The 16679-nt window shown below is 50.8% G+C and overlaps 1 protein-coding gene across 1 annotated transcript in view; it reads left to right on the top strand.

Annotated features, from left to right (window-relative positions):
* The first annotated feature begins 968 nt into the window (after nucleotides 1–968).
* Nucleotides 969–16679, top strand: part of LOC125546757 (WPP domain-associated protein-like) — a 37533-nt gene continuing 21822 nt past the window's right edge. Inside the window, exon 1 of the mRNA XM_048710900.1 lies at nucleotides 969–1220. Coding sequence (XP_048566857.1) covers nucleotides 969–1220 — 252 coding nt within the window. The remainder of the gene's footprint in view (nucleotides 1221–16679) is intronic.

Genomic DNA, 16679 nt, shown 5'->3' with positions numbered 1-16679 from the left:
ACGACGATCTCTTCGTCCACCTCCCAGGGGAGTCAAGCCGGGCGCCCGCCGAAGGGGAAGTTTTTGACGGCGAGGTGCTTGCCGCCACCGGGCTCGAGGTGGTTGATGAGCCGGGCGTTGGTGGCGACGGTTCTCCAGAAGAGCAGCTTTTCCGTGCCATGGGGGCCAATTTCCGGAAGCTCCAAGTGCTCTACCGTGCTCGCCTGGACAAGGTCAAGTCTAGGATGGCAACGGTGGACAACGCGGAGGTGGACTTCAAGGCGCGCGTTGCCGAGACACAGACCTGGTTCCACCAGGCTCGCGAGGAGCAGAGGGCCTTTCAGGAGAAATTGGCCGAGCGCGATGTGGAGCTCACCATGAAGATGGCCAACATCGAGAAGGCCCAGGAAAAGGCGGCGAACTTGGCTGCAGCGGCCGAGGCCGCCCGGAACCAGGATCAAGCCACCTTGGATTCCCAGGAAGAGGACCTCACCGCGCGTGAGGTGAAGCTTGCCGCAGCGCTCCGTGGCAAGGATGAGGAGCTCCAGGCCCTTGTCACGCGGTGGACTCGTGAGCTGGAGCAGAGGCACAAGGAGGCACTCGATGCCCAGGCTCTGGCCCATGCCGGCAAGGTAAGGATGTTGGAGGTGGCGCAGGACGAGCTGAAGGAGCAGGCCCTCAAGCTGTCCAACAAGAAGAGCACGCTCAACAGCGCCTTGGTGGAGGCACAAGGAGCGGTCATCAGCAGGGCTGGGGAGCTCTCCGAAATGCAAAACTCCGTCAGAGACCTCAAGCTGAAGCTGGAGGATCTCGAGAAGATGCTGCCGGAGAGCAGGGCTCGGGAGGAGACCTTGACCAGGAGCCTGGAGGACGAGAAGCAGCTGCGGGTGGACGAGGCCGCCTCTCACCAGGATTATGTGGCGGGCGAGAACAGATGGATCAGCCGTCTGGACGAGGTCGCCGGCAGGGTCACCTCGCAGTTGGCCACAATGGGGATGCCACACGTGAGGTACGCCCCTGAGCACAGTGGGACCGTCAACACCAAGTTGACCCTGTTCTTTGAGGGCGTCCCCGGAGCCTTGGCTTATCTTCACTCCAACAAGGCGGCCACGCTGGCCGAGGAGGCCCAGCGACCTCGCCGGAGGGTCGTGACCAAGGTCCTCACCAAGACGGCATACTGGAATCCCGATCTTGACTTCGCGACCGCGATGAAGAGCTTGCCGGATGGTGCTGACCTCACGGTGCTCAAGGAGCGCATCAAGCCCATCACCGACTGCATCGACGAAATCAAGAGGGCGGAAGGCCAGCATCAGGATTAGGCATCCCATTCTTCTTCGCCGCTGCGGGTTCCCGACCAAGACAAATTTTATCTTTAGTTAGAACCGCAGCTATGATGTGATGTAACATAACTTTGAAGTACTCTTAATTTTCATGCATGTTATTTCCCCGTTCGATTCCTCTTTGTATGCGTGCCCTACGTCGATCGGGAAGGCTTGCCGGCGCGGAAGCCCCTAGCGGAGTTTTAGGGACGGATCCCCATGGCCAGCCGGGTACGCGTCCTGCCGGACGAGCCACCTTTCCGTTCTGAACGCGGCCGCTCGAACTGTCCAGCTTGACTTGAGTCAGAATCGGGGGCGTTGCTGATCGCGGAAGGCTACTCTGCCATTCTCGACGCAGCCGCTTGAGCTGTTGAGCAGACTCGAAACAGGGCAAGGGCGTTGCCAATCGTGGTAGAGCCCCCTGGCGTGTAGGTTTCTCATACAAAGCAAATATCTCCGGGGGGAATAACCTCAAATAAGAAGGGTAGCACAAATAAGGGTTCAGTGCAACTTAGCTTCTGTTTGCGATCGCTCGAGTGTCGATCTTCTCGCCTCCTTTCTTCTTCAAGGGTCATGAAGAGGAAGGAGTGCCGGGCTAACTGCTAGAGCCGATTCTCACAACTGCGCCCCCTACCTGGCGCGCCAAAGATGTCGGTGGGAAGGACCCCTATGGGATCACAAGAATCCCTACTACAGTTGCGGGGCGCGGGGTCGTGAGAAGAGCGGATCGAACAGATAGCACATGGTTCGTTTATCCAGGTTTGGGCCGCGGGGATGCGTAAAACCCTACTCCTGCTTTGGTGGATTGTATATCTGTGTTCTTGAGCTAGTTATGGGGCGTGAGGAGCTCCAAAAAGCCGAATCCTCCTCCTGGTCGCCTCGGGCCTCCTTTTATAGGAAAGGGGTTGCCACAGTGGCACACAGGAGGTGGAAAGGGTATAGTGATATGAGGTTATCCCTCGCAGTACATGACAAGGCGCATTTAATGCGTCTTGCCCAGGTGTCCTTGCTTTATCGGGGACGTGGGAGAGCCCTGTCTCGTCCGTCGCCGCTCCCTCTCGTGTCGACACGTTCCCTGGCCAGCGGCGCCCGCGGTGCCATGTAGGCAGCCAGGCAGCTGAGGTGGCGCAGTGGTGGGTCTCCACGAAGATCCGCATGCGGCCATGCAGGTTCCTGCCCAGCTGGTTGGGTCGGCAGCTGCATGCGAACGGCAGTGGAGGTTTGACTGGCATGGGCCTGATGGTGGCCCTACGGGTGTTCTTGGCAAGGGCCTTGCCGGGGCCCTGGCAAGGGTCTTGCCGTGGCGCCTGCTGTCATCCCCGGCAAGGTTCTTGCCGGGGGCCTTGTGGTCCTCCTTGGCTGGGATCCCACCAAGGATCATCATCTTCTAAAGGGTGTATCTGATCTTGAATGTCTTCACAAAGATCTGCATGCCACCATGGGGTTGTCTCCCGAATCCTTGCCCCATGGGGGCACTGGACTCAAGGGTGACTCACTCCGTAGGTGTGGGGCGAGCTGCCACGGCAAGGGTCTTGCCGGGTTTGCTAAAACCGCCTCCCAGCAAGGATCTTGCCGGGGGGGTCCACTTCGTCCCCTTCGCTCTTTGTGGTCTTCGCCTTGGCGTCATTCTGCTTCTCCTGAGCTTCGGCCTTACCTTGGCTCACCTCCCTTGCCTTGCTCAGTGTGGTGGTGCCCGTGGCTCAGACTGCCCGTGCACAGTTATAGGGGTACAAAAAGCGTACCCCTCTTTTTGTACACCGACACGCGCCATCGATTACGGCGCTTGGGGGATAAGCGAGTTTTACTAGGCTAGTGGGGGCGCATAGTTTCGGCCGCCCTTATAAAGGGATAAGGTTTAACCTTTCTCTACCCATGCCTTCTTCCTCCTTGCTCATCCGTTCTTGCGCACTCGAGCTCCAACGACCAAGTCCACATCCTTCCCCTAAATCGTCTCCAAACATGTCCGGAGCGGGGGGCAAATGGATGGCTTCCGCCGTTACAAAGGGGCACATCAAAAAGCTTCGCGGCGCCGGATACTTAGCCGCGAATATCGCGCATCGGCTGCCTGCTGCGGGGCAGATCATTCCTACCCCAGAACCTCATGAGAGGGTAGTTTTCCTCCACCACATCCTCCGCGGACTGGGGTTTCCCCTTTATCTATTCGTCCATGGTCTCATGTTCTACTACGGGCTGGACTTTCATGATCTGGCCCCGATCTTCATCCTCAACATTTCGGCGTTCATCGTCATCTGTGAGGCTTTCCTCCAAATCCGGCCTCAATTCGGCATGTGGCTGAAGACCTTTAATATCAAGATGAAGGTGGTAGGAGGCCAACAAGCAGAATGCGGCGGAGCCATGGTGGGCGAGATGCCCAATGTTATATGGCTTGAAGGCTCCTTCACGGAGACCATAAAGGGGTGGCAATCGACGTGGTTCTACATCATCGAGCCGCGCGACACCAACTGGGTGGCGGCCCCCGAGTTTCGATCCGGATTCCGCACGCGGCTCACTTCTTGGAAGGAGAAGGGCCTATCCTGGGGTTCCTCGGTAGAGCTGGAAGGACTCCAAATATGTATCCGGAACATGACTAGCAAAAAACTCAAGCTTGTCAACATAGTCCAGGTCATGCTCTTCCGCCGGATCCTCCCGTGTCAACAACGGGATTTCAACTTATGGGAGTACGACCCGGCCCAGCACCAAACTCTGAGCGAGCTCTTCGACACGACGCATAAAGACGTCTGGAGGGTGCTGTTTAAGGGCGCCGAGGTCCCTCCCTCTCTCACCGAGGACCGCGGGCTAAGCGTGAAGCGCCCTGCAAATCCGGTAAGTTTTGTACATCTAGTAGGTTAGTTACTTCCCATTGGTTAACCTCGTGCAAGGTCTGAGCTCCCATGCCTTTTACAGGTCTGGGTGGAGGCATCGGAGCAGATCAACTGTCCGGACCCTCTTCCCGAAGGCACTGCGGATGCTCTCCTGATGGAGATGCCGACTCCGGCTCCTTACAAGGTGCCAGAGAAGACCAAGAAGGCCAAGGGAACCAGAAAGAGTTCCTAGCGCTAGGTTATATCGGACTCATCATCCGATGACTCCTCGGCGTGACTCCTTCCACGATGACGAGGAGGAAGATGAAGACGCTCCCCCTCCAGTCGGGGGAGACAAGAAAAGGAAGGCCGCCCCAACTGGGGAGGCCGAAGGGTCCAAGAAGGGAAGGACACTCCTTCCGGACAGTTCCACCACCGCCGCCGGAGGCGAAGATGAGTGGCTGCTCAGGGCCAAGCCCCTGGCGAAGTCGTAAGTATTCGGATACCAGAGTAACTCATAGCATTCCTTTGTCGCACTGCTTCTCCTAATGCCGAATTGTGATTATGCAGACCGCCCCGAGCCCGTATCGACGTATCTTCGTCGGACGGCTCCCTGGACTCGTCGGATATGGATAGCGATCCACTTCTGACCGCCACCTCCCCTTGCCCTACGGACAACGCCGAGGTGTTGTCTCAAGAGGCACCGGGTCGAGGGGAGATAGTCCCGGAGGTGCCTCAAGGCGACCTTCCGGACTCCGGGAGCAGAGGGAGCAAGGCCCCCGAGGGCTCCGATTTCAGCCCTCAGCCGAACACCACGCCGGAACCTCTAGTGGTTCCAGACTCGGGCAGGTGGCCTCCTTCCAAGAGGGGCAAGATGCCTGTGCTGGTGACTTCTGTCCATCCAGAGGCACTGGACAATCTGCTGGGAGCGCTTCGCAGTGCTTCCATCGACGAGGAGCACTGCCCTATTATGATTTCGGTGGTCCAGAAGGTTCAGTCCGCTAAGAGCGGACTGACTGATGCCTGTGCCAGCCTTCTAACAGGCTTTGAGGTAAGTGTTTAAGATGTAGGAAAAATATTACCGCATAGACAGTAGCCCCTGATGCTTTGTTCGGTGTTCACAAAGAAAAGCCGAACAGAGGATCAAACGATATCGCAGGAGTCTAATATAAGTGTGTCTATATGCGTATGCAGGCTTCGCTGCTGGCCTCTGCCGCACTGACTGTGGAGGTCGCCGTACTGAAGCAGGACCTCCAAGGGTCCTAGAAAGAGCTCGGCCTTGCTAAGAGGCAGCTCGAGGAGAACAAAGGTAAATAGTAGCTAGTCTATGGATATATAAAAAGAATGCGATTGCAAAATGACAGGATCACCGTAAATTTGCCAGGGGCCGCGAACGAGGTGGCGACCCTGAAGCAAGCGCTATCCGAGGCCGAAAGAAAAGCGGCCAAGGAGCGCACCGAGCGGGAAAGGCAGGAGGCTCGCGCGGGTGAGGTGCAGCAAGAGCTCCACGCTCTTGTGACGAAGCACGAGGTGTTGGAGCTTGACTTGAAGACACGAGAGTCCGAGCTTGCCGCGGCCCTCGAGAGCGCAAAGAATGCCAAGGCTGAAGCCCGAAAGGCCCTCCAGGAGATTGATGCGATGAAGAAGATAGCGGCGGGTAAGGCATTCTATATGCAAAGCAAGCATGTGAAAGTAAATTACTTGTTACTTACCCGAATCCGGAGTTCTCCAGGAGCATTCGTAGATTTGCCCCGCAGCGTGTCGGATGCCGCATAGTTTTACCAGCCGAGGAGGGAAGCTCAACGGAGAAGTTGTTCTAGTCTCAATATACTGAGACCAAACACCCGGTGCCTCTGAGCGACTAGCTGAAGCAACTGGTCAAGCTGCACAAGGTGGCCGAACAGGCCATGAAGGGCTTTATAGTCCGGATGTGGCCTGGCGACGCCCTCCCAAACAGCTACTTCGGCCTGGTGAGGCGGCTCGTGGATGCCTGCCCATCGCTGGAAGTCATCAAGCGGTCCGTCTGCATCGAAGGTGCACGCCGGGCTTTCGCCCGTGCGAAGGTGCACTGGGCCAAGATGGACGCTGTGAAGCTGGTAAAGGAGGGGCCGCCACAGGGCAAGGAGCATCGCCACCCCGAGATGTACTATGAGGGTGTCCTGAAGGGTGCTCGTCTCGTAGCAGACGAGTGTACGAAAGATATAATATTTGAGTGAACTCGCTCGTGTAATCCTGTATTCATGAAAACTTGTTCATATGCGCTATGCAACGCTTGTTTGAATTTAAAATATTACCTTCTGTTCGGCTGTTTATCAAATCTGAGAGATGGCTAGTCGTCGGCTTCTGCCCCCATGCCACGAGTGCTGGGGTGTTTGGGATAAACCTGAGCACTCCTGTTCCCATTTTTGGGTCCTTCAAGGGAGGTGCTCAGCACAACGAACAAGGCAATCAGACTATAATGCATTATCACTCTCACTTAGCCATAGAATTCTATAATTTTAAATTTCGGCGATGCCCCTAGTGTTCGGAAGGCTGAATTCGGGGCACGATACATGCCTTAAGCCGGACAGGGCCGACTCCTCGCTCTAAGCGGCATAAGTCTTTAAGGACTCGAAAACCTCTCGAATAGCGACCAGTCTCTCGCCTTATCATGACAGTCAGTTTTAGCTTTCTCTACTGAGGTGCTTAGCCTAGCAGAACCGGGGCACAATCGCAGTAGTTCTCCCAGTGCTACCTTAGCCGATATAGCGGAACGTAAGGTACCAAAACATGGGAGCCGAGCAAACCCAACTATTGACCCAAGACATTATTCGGAGCTGATGCATATAATGCTATAAGTTTGGGGTGCCGCACTGTCGAAAGTGTTCGGACGTCTCACGCCGTATTATGGGGTATGCTTAAGCCCCTAGCGTATTGGCTGTACCAGAGTGTACGGGTGCTGGATGTCATGAATGAACATATACATACAAAAAAGAAGAATGCAATAATAGGCTTAATGCTATGCATTGTTTATTCAAAAAGGTGTGTTAAAGCGGAATGATACAGATAGTGCGATAAGCAAAGAGTAGGACTATTTGACATGTCCCTTCCACGGGCAAGCTGAGGAATGGCATTAAAGCAAGTATTCGTTATCGTAATGCACCAAGAAATTCCGTGGTGCGACATAGCTTTCTACCTCCTTGGTTGCTGCATCATGTGTTCGGCAATCATACTGCCGGACAGGGTTTTCAGAGATTAATATCCTAAAAGAGAGAAAAATAATAACGCGTGAAGCCCCTGGTGCTGTTAAGCCACATCTTGGGGCATGCCGTAGTCGTGCCCCCCTCCCCACCTATGCCCATGGTATTTTCAATGCGTAATTATGTACGCGCGACACTGATTTCGCCGTTTGGCCGGGGCTGGGGTGGGGGCCGCATTGCTATGCAAGCTCGGAACGTGCCAGGCGGTCTTGTTGCCGATTACTCCGGGCACGCTTGAAGTTGTCCGGGTCCTTAATCGCCGAACTAGTGGTTTGCCTTAAAAGGCTGCTTTGCGCTTCTGCTGCGAGGGCCGCAGTGTGCTCCTCCGTTCGGAGAGAGCGCTCTGTGTTTCCATTAACTTTAATGACCCCCCCCCCCCCGAGGTCCTGGCATCTTGAGCTTGAGGTATGCATAATGCGCTACCGCATTGAATCTCGCAAATGCGGTTCGCCCGAGCAGTGCATGATAACCATTGCGGAACGGGACTATGTCGAAGATTAACTCTTCGCTTCAGAAGTTATCCGGGGATCCGAAGACCACTTCCAGTGTGACTGAGCCTGTGCAATGGGCCTCTACACCTGGTATGACGCCTTTAAAGGTTGTTTTTGTGGGTTTGATCCTTGAGGGGTCTATACCCATTTTGCGCACTGTGTCCTGGTAAAGCTCGAGTGAGGTGAAATCCGTCAATGATTGGGTCTAAGACCAGTGCGGCAAATCCGCCATGACGGATACTAGTGGGGTGGTCCCTGCGATCGAAGGTGATCGGACAGGAGGACCATGGGTTGAACTTTGGGGCGACTGGCTCCAACGCATATACGTCCCTGAGTGCATGCTTCCGCTCCCTCTTGGGGATGTGGGTTGCATATATCATGTTCACTGTCCGCACTTGTGGGGGAAACCTCTTCTATCCTCCGGTGTTCGGCTGCCGGGGCTCTTCCTCGTCATCGCTATGTGGCCCCTTGTCTTTGTTTTCGGCATTTAACTTGCCGGCCTGCTTGAACACCCAACAATCCCTGTTGGTGTGGTTGACTGGCTTGTTGGGGGTACCGTGTATTTGACATCAGCGATCGAGTATACGGTCCAAACTAGACGGGCCCGGAGTGCTTCTTTTGAATGGCTTTTTCCGCTGACCGGGTTTAGAGCCTTTGAATCCGGTATTGACTGTCGTATCCTCGGTATTGTCGCTGTTAATAATGCGACGCTTGTGTTTGTTGCGACGTGACCTGCTATTGCCTTCCTTGGTATCCGAAGTACCATGGTTCTTTGCTATGTTATTACTGCGAGCCAGCCAGCTGTCTTCTCCCGCACAAAAGCGGGTCATGAGTGTCGTGAGGGCTTCCATTGATTTCGGCTTTTCCTAACCAAGGTGCCGGGCTAGCCACTCGTCGTGGATGTTGTCCTTGAAAGCTGCTAGGGCCTCCACATCCGGACAGTCGATGATTTGATTTTTTGTTAGGAACCGTGTCCAGAATTGCCTGGCCGATTCCTCTGGCTGCTGGATTATGTGGCTCAAGTCATCGGCATCTGGTGGTCGCACATAAGTGCCCTGAAAGTTGTCGAGGAATGCGGCTTCCAGATCTTCCCAACAGCCAATGGACTCTGCTGGCAAGCTATTGAGCCAATGCCGAGCTAGTCCTTTGAGTTTGAGTGGGAGGTATTTAATGGCGTGTAGATCGTCACCGCGTGCCATGTGGATATGCAGGAGGAAATCCTCGATCCATACCGCAGGATATGTTGTGTCGTCGTATGATTCTATATTTACGGGTTTGAAACCCTCTGGGATTTGATGATCCATTACTTCATCTGTGAAGCATAAGGGGTGTGCGGCGCCTCTGTACTGGGCTATATCGCGACGCAGCTCTAATGAGTCTTGGCCATTGTGCTCGGCCCGGCCGGATTTACTTTTACTGTATCCGGCGTGACGATTATCGTCTCGCATAGTGGCGCGCCCTCGTGATCCGTAGATCGATCTTGCATGTTTTGCTTTGTCCTCCAATACGTCTCGCAGGTCTGGCACTTTTCCCCATGCCTTTTTATTTGAATGGCGTCGGGGTGCAGGCTGAGCTTTTGGCTGGAATGCCTCTCTGTCGCGGCCACGAGGTGGCCGATCAGCCGAGTCATATGCCTCTTCCTCCAGTCAGGGTAGCAACCTGCATTTTGGGTAACTCTTTGAGGGGCGTTCGAGTTTATATTCCTTGGCTGCAAGGACTTCAGTCCATCTGTCAACTAGCAGATCTTGATCAGCTTGAAGCTGCTGCTGCTTTTTCTTAAGGCTATTTGTCATGGCTATATGCCGGCGCTTGAAGCACTCTTGTTCGATGGGATCCTCTCGCACGACGAATTCGTCATCGCCGAGGATTGCCTCGTCTTCGGAGGGAGGCATGTAATTATCATCCTCCTCCTCTTCATCTGCCGCTCTCTCAGGAGGGCTGGCTTCTCCCTCCTCCTACCCTAAATCGTGCTGGGTGGGATTGTTGCTATCTTCGGCACTATCTGGAGTGCTATTATCTCCTATGCCGGTATCACCACTTTTGCTTTGGTGGGACTTAGAGCGGCGCCGCTGACGTCGGCGCTTGGGTTGCTTCTTGGAGGGGTCATCCTCCGCTGTCTCATCGCCATTGCCTTCTTTGGGTGTGTCCACCATGTATATATCGTATGATGAGGTGGCTGTCCAGTGCCCTGTGGGCAGTGGTTCCTCTTCGTCCCCCGCATCGTCGTCCATACTATTGATGTCTTCGGAGTCGAAGTCGAGCATGTCGGTTAAGTCGTCGACGGTGGCCACTAAGTGGGTGGTGGGTGGGAAGCGAATTTCTTCGTCATCCGCACCCCAATCCTGCCGGACATAGTTCGTCCAGGAAACTTCTGACAAGGAGAGAGACCTTAATGAGTTTAGTATGTCGCCAAAGGGCGAGTGCTGAAAAATATCCACCAAGGTAAACTCCATGATCGGCGCCCAATTGGATTTGCTAGGAACGGGTGCAGGCGGTTCGGAGTCCGTGGCCGGAGAAGGGTCCGGCAGTTTGACAACATGGCTCTTGTGCAGGGTAAGGTCGATGTTCGGCTCGATCGCCGCTGAGGATAAGGCCTCCGTGGCGTGGTCCATCCACCCGTCCATGGACGGCGCAACTGGCTCCGAATTGAGGGTCGGAGTGGCTGCCGGTGCGATCTCCTGAACACTGTCCGATGGTAGAGCTAAATCATACTCATCGTGACCGTGTGACGCACAAGGCTGAGGATCGAATCCGTCGAAGATCAAGTCCCCGCGGATATCGGACATGTAGTTTAAGCTTCCAAACCTGACCTGGTGGCCAGGGGTGTAACTTTTGATCTGCTCCAGATGGCCAAGTGAGTTGGCCCGCAGTGCGAAGCCACCAAACATAAAAATCTGTCTGGGGAGAAAAGTCTCACCCTAGACTGCATCGCTATCGATGATCGTAGGAGCCATCAAGTCTAACGGTGATGACACAGAGGAACTCTCAATGAAAGCACCAATGTCGGTGTCAAAACCGGCGGATCTTGGGTAGGGGGTCCCGAACTGTGCATCTAAGGCGGATGGTAACAGGAGGCAGGGGACACGATGTTTTACCCAGGTTCGGGCCCTCTTGACGAGGTAAAACACTACGTCCTGCTTGATTTATTCTTGATGATATGGGTATTACAAGAGTTGATCTACCACGAGACCGGAGAGGCTAAACCCTAAAATCTAGCCTATGGTATGATTGTATGTTGTCCTACGGACTAAAACCCTCCGGTTTATATAGACACTGGAGGGGGCTAGGGTTACACAAGGTCGGTTACAAAGGAGGAGATATCCATATCCATACTGCCTAGCTTGCCTTCCACGCCAAGTAGAGTCCCATCCGGACACGAGACGAAGTCTTCAATCTTGTATCTTCATAGTCCAACAGTCCGGCCAAAGGATAGAGTCCGGCTGTCCGGAGACCCCCTAATCCTGGACTCCCTCAACGAGCTCTTCATCACCTCCATAAACTAGGAACATCTCTTTAGTCCTTTTCAGGTACTTCAAAATAGTCTTCATCGCTGCCCAGTGACTCTCACCTGGGTTGGCCTGGTATCTACTTGTTAGGCTTATTGCAAAAGCAACATTAGGTCGTGTACATATCTTGGCATAGATGATGGATCCAATTGCCGAGGCATACGGAATCTGACTCATCCTACTTCGCTCATCAGATGTCGAAGGACTCCGAGTCTCGCTTAGCCTTATACCATGTGAGACAGGCAAGAGCCCTTTCTTGGCCTCACTCATGTTGAACCGCTTCAACACTTTATCAATGTACATGCTCTGGCTCAAGCCAAGTAGCCTCCTCGATCTATCTTGATAGATCTTGATGCCTAAAATGTAAACTGCCTCACCAAGGTCCTTCATTGAAAACATGCCATTCGATAATTCCTTAACCGAGTTCAGCATTGAAACATCATTTCCGATTAGTAGTATGTCATCCATATACAAGACCAAAAACAATATCGAGCTCCCACTTAACTTCTTGTATAAACAAGCTTCCTCATCACTTTTGATGGAACCAAGACCAGTGATGACCTCATCAAAACGAATGTTCAACTGTGAGATGCTTGCCTCAACCCATAAATGGATCTCTTGAGCTTGCATACCTTACTAGTGCTAGTCGGATCGACAAAACCCTTGGGTTGTATCATATACACGTCCGCGGCTAAATTTCCGTGAAGGAAAGCCGTTTTGACATCCATCTGCCATATCTCGTAATTGAAATACGCAGCTATAGCTAGTACGATCCTTACCGACTTCAGCTTCGCTACCGGCGAGTAAGTCTCGTCATAGTCAATTCCTTGAACTTGTCCATAACCTTTAGAGACAAACCGAGCTTTGTGGATTTGAACATTTCCATCAACGTCAGTTTTCTTCTTAAAGACCCATTTGCAACCAATGGCCTTTACGCCAGGCGGCGGATCAACCAAGTCCCAGACTTGATTCTCATCCATGGACTTTAACTTAGATGTCATGGCCTCTAGCCCTGCCTTCGAATCCAGGCTCACCATCGCTTTCACATAAGTGGCCGGCTCGTCGCTTTCTAGAAACAATACATCACGCACTCTGTGCAATCTTTCCGACCTCTGTGGTTCCGGTGCCGTTTCCACCACGGGTTCCCCGACTGGCTCTGGTATGATCTCGTCACCCGCCGAGCCGCCCCCGAGTGGTACTCGAATTTCTTTGAGTCGGACCTTCCTCCCACTAGCCTCCCAATTGAGAAACTCTTTCTCAAGGAAAACCCCATTCCGAGCAACAAACACTTTGTTCTCTTTGCGGTTTCCCAAGGTTTCCCTCAGATATCCCATGAATATGCATTTATCCAACTTGGGTGTAAGCTTGTCTAACATAAGTCGCTTAACAAATTCTTCACAACCCCAAATCTTTAGAAAAGACAAACTGGGACTCTTCCTGGTCCACATCTCATGTGGTGCCTTGTCTACGGATTTTGATTGTACCCTGTTAAGTGTGAAAGCTGCAGTTTCTAGAGTGTATCCCAGAATGACAAGGGTAAATCTGATTTGCTCATCATTGACCAGACCATGTCCAACAAAGTCCTATTCCTCCGTTCCGACACGCCATTTCTCTGTGGCATACCCGGAGGTGTGAGCTGAGATACTATACCTCGGCTTTTCAGATGATCATCAAACTCCTCGCTCATGTACTCACCTCCACGATCTGATCCTAGAAGTTTTATAATCTTGCCGAGCTGATTCTCAACCTCGTTCTGAAACTCTTTGAACCTTTCAAAAGTTTCCGACTTGTGCCTCATCAAATAGATATATCCATATCTACTCAAGTCGTTGGTAAAAGTCATAGAGTACTGATAGCCACCTCTGGCAGCTGTGCTCATTGGATCACATACATTACTATGTATAAGTTCCAATAGCTCGGACGCCCTCTCACAACTCTTTGCGAAAGGAGACTTAATCATCTTGCCGACCAAGCATGACTCGCATGTCTTGAACGACTCAAAATCGGACGAAGTTAGGAGCCCATCATCATGGAGCTTCTTCATGCATTTTAGACTAATGTGTCCAAGCCAGCAATGCTAGAAGTATGTCGGATTTATCCCATTGGGCTTATGCCTCTTGACATTCACGTTATAGACCAGTTCCTATTCTATATTCAATATAAATAGCCCATCAACAATGGGTGCATAGCCGTGGAACATGCCAATCATATAAATCGAACAACCATTGTCCTTTAAATTGAATTCATAACCCTGACTCATCAAGCATGAGGCAGAAATAATGTTCCGACTAAGTGCAGGAATGTAATAACAGTTATTCAATTCCAAAATAAATCTAGAAGGAAGCTGGAGCTGCATGGTGCCGACCTCCAATGCAGCAACTCTCGCTTTGTTGCTGACCCTGATGTCAATCTCCCCTTGTGCCACACGCCTAGTTCTTACCAGCCCTTGCGTTGAGTTGCAAATATGAACAACCAATCCGGTAACAAATACCCAAGAGCTCTACTAGGTATGTCAGCAAGGTAAATGTCTATAACATATGCAACAAGTGTACCTTTGCCTGAAGAAGCATTTCCGTCCTTCTTACCATGTTGTGCAAGCCACTGATAACCCACAAGTATAGGGGATCGCAATAGTTATTGAGGGTAGAGTATTCAACCCAAATTTATAGATTCGACACAAGGGGAGCCAAAGAATATTTGAACGTATTAGCAGCTGAGTTGTCAATTCAACCACACATGGAGATTAATTATCTGCACCAACGTGATCAGTAGCAAAGTAATATGATAGTTTTGATAGTAGTGATAGCAGTAACAGCAACGGGAATAGTGATAGTTGTTGTTTTGTAACAAGTGCAACAGTCGATAGCAATGGTAACTTAGCAAGAACAATATAAGATAAATTCGTAGGCATTGGATCGATGATTTGTTGGATGATATTCATCATTTGATAGTCATAACCTAGGGCGATACGGCACTAGCTCTAGTTCATCAATATAATGTAGGCATGTATTTCGTAAATAGTCATACGTGCTTATGGAAAGAACTTGCATGACATATTTTGTCCTACCCTCCCGTGGCAGCGGGGTCCAATTGGAAACTAAGGGATATTAATACCTCCTTTTAATAGAGTACCGGAACAAAGCATTAGCACATAATGAATACATGAACTCCTCAAACTACGGTCATCACCAGGAGTGGTCCCGACTATTGTCACTCCGGGGTTGCTGGATCATAACACGTAGTAGGTGACTATAACTTGCAAGATCAGATCTAGAACATGGATATAATGGTGATAACATAAATGGTTCAGATATGAAATCATGACACCCAGGCCCAAAGTGACAAGCATTGAGCATGGCAAAGTCATAGCAACATCAATCTTAGAAAATAGTGGATACTAGGGATCATGCCCTAACAAAACAAACTCGATTACATGATGAATCTCATCCAACTCCTCACTAACCAGCGAGCCTACGAAGGAATTACTCACTCCCGGTGGGGAGCATCATGGAATTGGCAATGGATAAGGGTTGGTGATGACGAAGAACGAAGACCCCCCCTCTCCGAAGCCCCAAACGGACTCTAGATCTGGCCTCCTGATGAAGAACAAGAGGTGACGACGGCTCCGTCTCGTGGATCGCGATAATTCTTTCTTCCTGACTTTTTCTAGAAATATGGGATTTTATAGTATCAGGGTTAAGGTCTGCGGGGCCACCAGGTGGGGACAGCCCACCTGGGCGTGCCAGGAGGGGGCTCCCTAGTGAGTTGTGCCCACCCAGGTGCCCCCCTCTGGTGGATCTTGGCTCCAGAAATTCTCTTTTTGATATACAAAAATTCCTCGCAAAGTTTCGTTCCATTTTGAGAACTTTTATTTCTACACAAAAACAACACCATGGTAGTTCTGCTGAAAACAACGTCAGTCCGGGGTTAGTTTCATTCAAATCATGGAAATTAGAGCCCAAACAAGAGGAAGATCATTAGGAAAAGTAGATATGTTGGAGACGTATCAACTCCCCCAAGCTTAAACATTTTCTTGTCCTCAAGCAATTCATTTGATAAACTGAAAGTGAAAAAGAAAAACTTTTACGAACTCTTTTGCTCTTGTTTGCATAACTAAGCTTAAACAGCACCCAGGTTTTCAGCCAACAATAACCATGCTGAAAATAACTCTTAAAAATTATATTAACTCATATCAATGACATAATCAGCTAGCGAGCAATAATAAGATATCACAAATGGTAACACGTTGTCAAAACAACCATGATATAATATGACAATAGTGGTATCTCGCTAGCCCTTTCTGAGACCGCAAAACATAAATGCAGAGCACCGCCAAAGTTCAAGCAGTGACTAAACATTGTAATTCATGGTAGAAAAGATCCAGTCATGATGCACCCAACATTAGCTACACACAATGCATTAGCATGACAACAATGCTCTCAGGTTCTGGCGCTTATTTTAAAAGGAGATGACACAACATAAAAGTAAATAGATTGTCCCTTCACAGAGGGAAGCAGTGATTTGAAGAGGTGCCAGAGCTCAAGTTTTAAAATAGAGGTTAATGATATTTTGAGACATGCACCCTTCTTGTTTACTTCACGACCATCAGTTATCAATATCTTCCATGCTAAGAACGCTGGTGGCGGTTCCCAAGCGATAAAAGTAAAGGTTTTGACTCCATTGGGAGTTTTTTGTTTGATTATTTGTAAGCTTTTTCTGTTTGCAGTTTGGGACTGGGCATCCCTATTACCGCCCTTTTCTCGTGCGATGGAGAATGAATAAACACTCGACCTGAGAATAACAAGCTTAGCATGGAAGATACCGACCACCTCATGTCGTTCCATGAACGATCCAGGCACACAAAAATGATATTTATTAGAATTTTTTAGAGGTGGCACATGCAATTTTACTTAGGATTGTAGGGTAATACCGCATATAGGTAGGTATGGTGGACTCATCTAGAATAACTTGGGTTCAAGGTTTTTGATGTACAAGCAGAATTCCCACTTAGTACAGGCGAAGGCTAGCAATTAGATTGACAAGCGGCCAGCTAGAGAGCAACAACGGTCATGAACATGCATTATGCTTAAGTAACATTGGACACAAGCATGAGTAGGATATGAACACCATGAACATAAATATCATAGAGGCCATGTTGGTTTTGATTCAACTACATGCATGAACATGTGCCAAGTCAAGCCACTCGAACATTCAGAGGAGGATACCATATCATCATACTACATCACAATCATTTTAACGCAATGTTGATATCCAAGATAAATCATTATCCAATCCTAGCTACTTAAGCATGTAATGACAATATATAATCTCTAATTGTCATTGC

Source organism: Triticum urartu, chromosome 3 (assembly GCF_003073215.2).
Source record: "Triticum urartu cultivar G1812 chromosome 3, Tu2.1, whole genome shotgun sequence".
NCBI lineage: Eukaryota > Viridiplantae > Streptophyta > Magnoliopsida > Poales > Poaceae > Triticum > Triticum urartu.
The sequence above is the reverse complement of the archived record's forward strand: the minus strand, read 5'-3'. Positions and strand labels throughout refer to the sequence as shown.